This window comes from Capsicum annuum, chromosome 5, assembly GCF_002878395.1.
Source record: "Capsicum annuum cultivar UCD-10X-F1 chromosome 5, UCD10Xv1.1, whole genome shotgun sequence".
Taxonomy (NCBI): Eukaryota; Viridiplantae; Streptophyta; class Magnoliopsida; order Solanales; family Solanaceae; genus Capsicum; species Capsicum annuum.
In genome coordinates, this window is record NC_061115.1 from 218,093,623 (window position 1) to 218,102,708 (window position 9,086).

At 34.5% G+C, this 9,086-nt stretch overlaps 1 protein-coding gene across 1 annotated transcript; it reads right to left on the reverse strand.

The window, feature by feature from the left end:
• Positions 1 to 1,272: 1,272 nt before the first annotated feature.
• Positions 1,273 to 6,682, reverse strand: LOC107870249 (ACT domain-containing protein ACR9). Its single transcript, XM_016716715.2, has 6 exons — positions 6,335 to 6,682; positions 4,037 to 4,255; positions 3,846 to 3,951; positions 2,357 to 2,705; positions 1,772 to 2,056; positions 1,273 to 1,694 (listed from the first exon to the last, which is right to left on the reverse strand). Exons 1-6 carry the CDS (start codon positions 6,486 to 6,488, stop codon positions 1,548 to 1,550), a joined length of 1,260 nt encoding a protein of 419 aa, XP_016572201.1. The 5' UTR covers positions 6,489 to 6,682; the 3' UTR covers positions 1,273 to 1,547.
• Between the last annotated feature and the right edge of the window lie 2,404 nt (positions 6,683 to 9,086).

The following is a 9,086-nucleotide window of genomic DNA, read 5'->3' on the forward strand; positions in this document are numbered from 1 at the left end:
TTTTAACTTGACATTAAATTTAAGTAAATAAAAAAAAATTATGATCTTAAATTAAAATTAAAGGATCATTTTTTCTTAAACGGATGGGTATGAAGCAACTCAAATGAGTGAGGGATTTAAACTTCATAAGTTGAAAAAGTAAAATAATTGTGTTTTATATGATAAATCTTACGTGATTTGATAGATAAAATATGTGTATCTTATGTGATTTGTTAGGCAAAATATATATGTCTACTTGTTCAACTTTATGGTAATATAAGTGTGTAGCTGTGCATATCAAAAATTGAAAGACGCAGATGTTAGTTGAAGTTAAATTAAAAACATGTTTATATATTATGTGTTTAATAAAACTAACAAAATGTTAGATATATGTAATACCAGGTGATTTCTATTCATATAAAGTTTTAGGGGATGGAATTATTTGGTATTTATAATAGTGAGAAATAAAAAAGTACATAGAATAATTGTCTACCATATATATTTTTTGTTTTATTTCTTATGAAACAATCACAAATATTTTTTAAAAATTATGAATCTAGTACTAGAAATTCAATGTGCATTTTGAATAATTTCATTTTTCAATTATTAAATCATTCTAATATGTTCAATACTCCATAGATAGTTTGACCTCGGTTTGACCTGTATACGAGCTAATCAATTTTCGATGAATCATTTGTAGGAGAATCTTACCTTCTCTGATCCATTCGACACGTGCAATTTCTTTTTCATCAATACGCCCCACAATTTGTAGTTGAATTCCTTTTGCATCCATTAATTCGATAGCCTTTTTCATCGATTTATCCTTAATTAGAGAAATCAGGTTTGAGTCCTAATATGAGTCGTTCTTTGTAGGGAGTTTTACTCTCAATGTAAAACTTTCCCTAGTGAATCCAACTTTGATTGAGACTCGATGCAGCTACCAAACATAAGGTGATCCAGATTAATCCTAAGATATCTCACCTTACACCCACATACCAAACGTCCCGATAGGACTCTGGTGCGCTTCTTGGGCTGAAGTCGACTATTTCACTGGATACATACATTAACTATACATACATTTTATCCTGGAACCACCACAGGATGTGGTGCAGTGGATGAAGTTGTTCCTCCCTATAGAAAAATCCTTGGTAGGGAGCGCTACCCCACTAATGGGCCCTACCCGACGCGAATCCAAATTAACCGGACACCGGATGGGAAACCAAAATAAAAAAAATCTTGGAACAATCCAAACACACTTCCCATACCAACAGATGCAGAAAGGGTAAGGAAATGTGAAATAAAGGACATTCTATTATGTCAAGCAAGACAGAGAAACATAAGATTAAGCAGAGGTATTGCATTGCAACCTCTCATAAAACTCATACATCTGCCAACTCCCAGAAGCCTAGATAAGTAAAAGAATCAGCTCTCGAGGCGATCATTCTCCGAGGGCTCGGGTTTTCTCCTTAAGCTTCTGTTAATTTTCTCGTATACATACATACATGATGAACGTTGAACGTTGCTGAGCTGAGTTAAAGAGACTTGATGCCATGGTACATTTTGAGTTTTCACCAGCCCATTAGTGTTTTCTTCACTCTATCCACGATTTCAGTCCTAGCTCGCCTGCTGGCTAACGGGTATTCTGGGCTTTCTTCCAAACGGAACCTGTAAACTTCCCATTGCCTCTCTTCTGTTGAATGTCTTGCAATTTCAGCCTGTAAAAACGTCTCTCTGTTAGAGCCATGGAAGCAAAAACGTGTGTGGAGGGGGGTTTGAGCATATGGCTACTTACAGAGAAAATGCAGATCCCGAGCTTTTTCAAGGCAGACGTGACATCATAGAAAACACGAGGCCTTCCCTTTCCAGATAACTCAACAGGATTGGCAACCAGTAGTTCTGTATCTGGGCCACGACTAGCAACAGTGACTCGAAGTGGATGAAGCATCTCTTCCTTCAAGCGAGAACACAAAGATTTTTGGGTCTCTTCATCGAGAATCTTGTTCCCATCTGTTGTCTGGATAAATAGGTCTATAGTGCGATAACCCTTGGCTGTAGACTGGATTCTTCCAAAAGCAATCTAGACGTAAAAATAACAGGCACATATGCTCAATGTCGGAAAATTAGGCAACAACAAAGACGGTCCAAGCTAAAAAGACATGAAGTATAGATTATCACATTCTTTAGATAGTCCCGATCTTTTTAGTTACTTCGTGAACAATTTAGATAAGAAGCGCCGCTCCAGTATATATAGAGACTCCTTTAACACGTCAAAATTCTACAGCACATAAAATTTAAGAACCACCTCCACATCGGAAGTGGTTTGCTTTGATTCCAGAGAACAGGCATTCACTACACGGTTAGTAAAATATATAGTTACCCGAATATCACAGTCTTTTGAAGTCCTCAAAATGTCATAGATGAGGCCCTTTTGATCAACACATTGTATTTGAAGCAGCGTATGAACTGGGCTCAATAAGTTATCCACTGTGACGGTTGCTTTCTTTAATTTTGCCGTATCAGAAGCAGCGGACATGGGAACTGCTTCCTTGGACAATTCACAACTAAACAACTCTTCCGCAACTTCTTGTGGAAGCGAAGTAAATCCTTGCTGAACTTCACATTCAGGCCCGGACAACTGAAGTTCACAGCTAATGCAATATTCTCCCAGAACATCGCTTAGGTGTTCACACGTCTCATCTCGTCTTTGTTTCATGTGCAGCAAGTCCCTGATATGCAAGAATACCAAGCAGAAATGTAAATATCACCACATAATGGGCAATTGCTGATAACTGTTAATGCTTAGATTTTTCCTCAGCTGATAGGAGGATATGAATATCAACCTAACGGCCCAACACTTAAATCATATGATGGAAATGAAGTTTGAATTGTCAAAAGGATCAACAACAGAAAAATCACATTATTCTACAATAAACACGTGAATATATTAGCAAAGAGTCGCACATAACTTGGGGGCAGGTTTTTGTGGAACATAAGTTAACATCCGTGATTATTTTGTGTTAAACAATCTGGCTGTTCTAAGATATCATATTATGAAATTGGTATCAAGCCACCAAAAGCATCTCCGCTGTCAACGGTTCAGTTTTCTGGTCTAAATTGCAAAAACAATGAAATACTTCCAACAATTAATACAAAAACAGAAGATTCATAACTGCTTTGGCTGACATATTGCATAACCAATCAACTAAACCTCAACCTCAAACTACTGGGGGTCGGCTGTATGATTCCTCTGTATTCAATTTGCTCTATACAAAACAAAAATTCATTCCAAAAGAACCAACAACAACATACCCAGTGTAATCCCACAGGTGTGGTCTGGGCCTCTGGGGAGGGTAATGTGTATGAAGACCTTACCTACATTGAGAAGGTAGAGAAGTTGTTTCTAATAGACCCTTGCTCAGAGAACAATAAAAGAGTGGCCATAGCAACAGCCAGAAACAACAAGATAATAAGATGACCGAAGCTAAAGGAAAGGGGGAAAAACAGAATTTTCGTAGAGAATTCACTAAAGGGCATCCATGTCTTTTAACATTTAAGATCTTACGGTATTGGTTCGATATACAAGTGTAAGGACAGCATAATGCTTGGGAATTGAGTTCGACATTGTTAGGTCACCTTAATGGTTGTTGGACTTGGTTAATACTTTTCAGGTAAAAAAGGGACTTTGTTCAGTCGAATAGCCAATCACCAGTGGTGTACCTAGTTCAACCAGCAGAGATAGTGTCGTCTAATGGCATTCGCAGTATCAACAAAGATGCAGCAAGGCCACAGAATAAACAATCTTATACTGAATAGAGCACTAATTAACAAAGGTGGGGTAAACCTGTTGAGAACATGAAGAGACTTACATGCCATCGGTTATGAAGAAGAGATCCAAAACTTTGTCATCTGGTGTTGTCATAACTTTTACTCTTTGAATTGTTAGCTCAAGCTCGCAAAGGATCTTAGTAACATCTACAAAGCACATATAACCACATGAGAACTCTACGAAGCCGTGAGCAAGTAAAAAAAGCACAAAAAGTTAGATGCGTGTACTTACCATGTAGCAACCCTTTCCTGTCTAGGCAAAACACCTTCAATAAGTAAACTGGAGGTGGTGCGGAAGCAGTGGATTGTTGGTTTAGGTAAAATGAAATCATGCATGAGGGACATGTAAACATAAGCCTATTTTTCAAGCTTCCCCAATCAACCTTTAGCGAGCTTGGACGCGGCACAACCCATAGTACTATGTAACACCATTTCCCATCGGTGGCAAAATCTGTATTAATTTATCCATTGATATCATACAATATGTTAAGTAGCTGTTGAATCAAATCATGAAAGCGTTAAAATCAAAGATGAGCTCACACACATTCCGTCGGGAAAATGCAACAGCTTGAAGCTATAAGTAAACTTGAAAACACATAAGTTGGAAACAAACAATGCGATGATTCATAAATCACTCCTCTCCCACTAACAGCTTTCGCACAACACTGAGTACTAAAAACATAGATTGGCAAACTAGAAGGTCAAAGCTTATTTATTAACATATTTTCACTTTCTGTTGATATGTCAGATGACTAACAACCTAAATCCAAAAATTTACACAAAATACACAAACCTTTAGCCTATGTTGCTTGCAGCAACAACAATAAACCCAGTGTATTCCCACATAGTGGGGTCTGTGGAGGGTAAAATGTACGCAGTCCATACCACAACCTCCGAAGAACTAGAGAGGTTGTTTCCGATAGACCCCCGGCTCCTTATGTTGCTTGCACTCTCAATAATTATTGTTGCACCCATGTCGGATTCTTCAAAATCCACTACTTTTGGAGTATCCAACACACATTCATTGACATTTTGAAAGAGTCCGAGCAACATAGCCTTTAGCCACAATTTTAGTACATTGAAATGCCTTGCTATATTGCGAGGGACGAAGATAGAAGCCCAGATACAGGTTTGGGGCAACCCAGTACCTTTTGCTCTACCAATATATTTGCATTTAAAAGAATCATCAAATATTTGCAAATATTAAATTTAAAATCTCAGTTCTTAGGACTTGAAATCGCCGTTCCAAAATTCAGAACCCAACAACAACATACCCAGTATAATCCCACAAAGTAGGGCCTAGGAGGGGAGAGTGTACACAGACCTTACCACTACCTTAAAGGTAGAGAGGCAGTTCTCAATAGACCCTCAGCTCAACAGTCCAAAGCAGTATATAGAAAGAAACAATGGAAATGAAGACAGTCACGACAAAACACTATATACAACCTCACAAATTATCCTAAACAGTAGGCATAACATAACAAAACAAAAGAATATTCGTTAAAATTCAGAACCCATAAAGTTGAAATCTTTGCTACGGCTCCAGCGATTACGACATATAACATAGATGCAAATCAACCACAAACCATCAGTTTATCAAACAAAATCAACATCCAATGTTGCATTAAAAGACATACATGACAACCAACCCCAAATCATCAGCTTAGCAAGACAAAATTAGCATTCAATAATGAAAACTCAACTATGCCTAAAATGAGATTAAAAATATAACAAATGACCAATAATTCCAACCAAAAAAAAAATAACTAAACTGATGGAAAAAATGATGCTTCACAACAACAACAACAACAGTATCAATTTATGTGACATTTTTTCGAATTTTGAATGTCAAACAGTTTAATTTTGACCGTAATTCGGCATGAAAATATATGAAACAGATAACATAAAAATAAAAACTTATTTAAATCTCGAAATCCGAAAATTGCCACATAAATTGGTACATAGAAAGTAATAATTTCCAAAAGCAACAACAATTAGTATCAATTTATGTCATACGGTTCGAATTTCTAGAGTCAAATAGCTTAATTTTAACCATGAATAACATTAAAAAAAAAAAAAACTTATTTGAATCTCAAAATTCGAACAGTATCACCTAAATTAGCTTAATTTTGACCATAAATAACATTAAAAAGACTTATTTGAATCTCAAAATTCGAAAAGTATCACCTAAATTAGCTTAATTTTGAACATAAACAACATTAAAAAAACTTATTTGAATCTCGAAATTTGAAAAGTATCACATAAATTAGCTTAATTCTGACCATAAATAACGTTAAAAAAATTATTTGAATCTCGAAATTTGAAAAGTATCACATAAATTAGCTTAATTCTGACCATAAATAACGTTAAAAAAAATTATTTGAATCTCGAAGGTCAAAAAGTATCACGTAAATTAGCTTAATTTTGATCATAAGTAACATTAAGAAAAACTTATTTGAATCTCAAAATTCGAAAAATATCACGTAAATTGAGACAAAAGTAGTAATAATTTGAAAAAAAAAGAACTGACCTGCACGAGTAACATAGAGTCCAAATTCAAGAACAATTCGACATAAATCACATCCAAGTCCAGCTTTATCGGGGCAATTCACCGTTATAGCAGTCGGGTCACCGGGTTTACCCGAATGTTCAATCAATACGACGTCGTCCCATGCAATTCCCATTTTCACCGGAACCGGTGTGAATATATCAGAAATTTCTCCGGGAAGAATTCACCGGAAACCGGCGAATGAAAACCTAAAGGGGTAAATACATAAATAAAGGAAATTCTAGGGGCTATATAAGCAAAATCGCCGCCGTTTGTTCTACAACAAATTGGATGATTTTATACTACTATTTATTTATTTATTTCTCAGTGTGATAATAATTTGTTGTTGAAAAAGAAGTTGTTTGGTGTGTGGCCCACAGACACATCATATCCACGTCAGATGGTGGTTTTGGCATTTTTAAAAATTAATTAAATAGTAATAAAATAATTGTGCAGTGTCTGGCATTTATTTTGGGTTCGAATAATCTTAGATCGTATCGAATGATTTTATTGGTGTCGAGTATTCATTTTGGGTTCGAATAATCTTACATGATAGTGAAAGATTTTACTGGTGTCAAATATTTATTCCGAATTCAAATAATCTTTGATGATATCGAGAGATTTTTTACTAGGGTGCGATAATTGTTTTGCAGGAGAATAATATTGATAGTATTGAAAGATTATTCGTGTGGTTGGTATTCGTTTTGGGTTACAATGATGTTGATGGTATTGTAATTGTGTTCGATATTTGTTTTGAGTTTGAATGATCTCGATTGTATCGAAATATTGTACTGTTGTCTGATATTTGTTTCGGGTTTGAATAATCCTTGATAATATCGAAATATTCTTACTAGTGTTCGGTATTTGTTTTGCACGTGAATAATATTGATGGTATCGAAAGATTTTACTAGTGTCTGGTATATTTGTTTTGAATTAAAATAATCTTTGATGGTCTTGAGAATTCAAATAATCATGATGGTATCGAAAGATTTTGCTAGTGCCTGGTATTTGTTTTAGGTTCAAATAACCTCGATGGTATCGAAAGGTCCTACTAGTGTCTGGTATTTGTTTTTGGTTAAATAACGTCGATGATATTCTACTCGTGTTCGGTATTTGTTTTGGGTTTAAATAATCTTAGATGGTATCGAAAGATTTTACAAGTGCCGAGTATTTATTCTGGGTTCGAATAATCTTTGATCATATTGAAAGATTCTTACTAATGTGCGATTTTTGTTTTGCGGGTGAATAATATTAATGGTATCGAAAGATTATTAGTGGGTTTAATATTCGTTTTGGGTTACAATGATGTTAATGGTATTGTACTTGTGTTCGGTATTTATTTGGGGTTTGAATAATCTAAATGATATCGAAAGATTTTACTGGTGTCCGATATTTATTTTGAATTCGAATAATTTTGATGATATCGAAAGTTTTTTTTGACGTCTAGTACTTGTTTTGGGTTTGAATAACCTTTGGTGGTATTGAAAGATTTTATTGGTGTCCGATATTTATATTGGATTTGAATAATCTTTGATGTCTGTATTTATCATTTGATCAAAATCACTCGTATTGTTTTTCATCGAACTTGTACTTTTTATACTATCTCTGCTTCCTATTTTTTACGGTAATTTCTAGGATTCGTTTCTCGTACTAAATCACCATACAAAGAAAAATTTTAGGAGTAATTATTCCTTTATTTTAATTTGTTTGTCTAATATTAACTTAAAACGAAGTTTAACAAAATAAATAAGAATTCAAATTTTGTGATCTAAAATTTAAAATATATATATACTGCACCAAAATACTTTTTAATCTTGATTTTTATGGTACTAAATATGCTAGGTAGAAAGTGAGAAATAAAGAAATACTCTTTTTGGAATGATTTTAAAAAAAGTAAGATAAATAAATTAAAACTAATTACTATTACTTTTTGGTTTTAAATCTTAGATCCACTTTTTAATTAGCGAAGATTCGAAGATCAATACCATGTGATTTTTACATTGTTTAATTAGTTATCAATATTGTTTATTACTTACTATCTCCATTCTATTTTATGTGTCGTCATTTGATCGGATACGAAATTTAAGAAATAAGGAAAAACTTGATAATATTTGCCAAATTGTCCTTTATCAAAAAATGTGCTAGTTCTTTTCTTTAATTAAGCGGGACCAATAAGGATAAAAGTGAAATTGTATCTTTAAATAATTGTCAAATAAGGAAAGATGAACGAACTAAAAAGAAAATAATGACACATAAAATGGGACGGAGGGAGTATGTTTTTGTTATTCAATAAGGGAAAGGGTCAAATGTGCTCCTAAATTTTGCAAAAAGGTCCAAATACACCCTCTGTTACAAGTTTGATCCAAATATGTTGTCCTCGCTGTTAAAGTTTAAGATCAAATATACCTCTTTGGATGTTAAATGATGTGCTGAAATTTATAAGTCCCTTTTCCCCCTTTTTCAAAAAAAAAAACTTTTAGTTGCCACATAAGAAAAATAATTGCCGCATCACTAAAAATAAATCCACCCAACCCTTTACCGATCCATGATCCAACCCACCAATTTAAACCAACCCATGACCTGACCCAAGATCCACACCCCTTTTAATCCCTGGTGGGTCGGATCATGGTTTTGTAAAGGGTTGGGTGGATTTATTTTTAGTGATGTGACAATTATTTTTCTTATGTGGCAATTAAAAGTTAAAAAAAAAAAAGGGGGGGGGGGGGGGGGGGGG

Bases quoted from the DNA above. Each gene is read 5' to 3' on its own strand.
- LOC107870249 (XM_016716715.2), bottom strand. From the start codon at position 6,488: ATGGGAATTGCATGGGACGACGTCGTATTGATTGAACATTCGGGTAAA. The intron at 2,706-3,845 runs GTAAGTCTCTTC...CTTGCATATCAG, and splicing joins TTCTTCATAACCGATGGCAT to GGACTTGCTGCACATGAAAC. The intron at 2,057-2,356 runs GTAACTATATAT...TTTTACGTCTAG, and splicing joins CAAAAGACTGTGATATTCGG to ATTGCTTTTGGAAGAATCCA.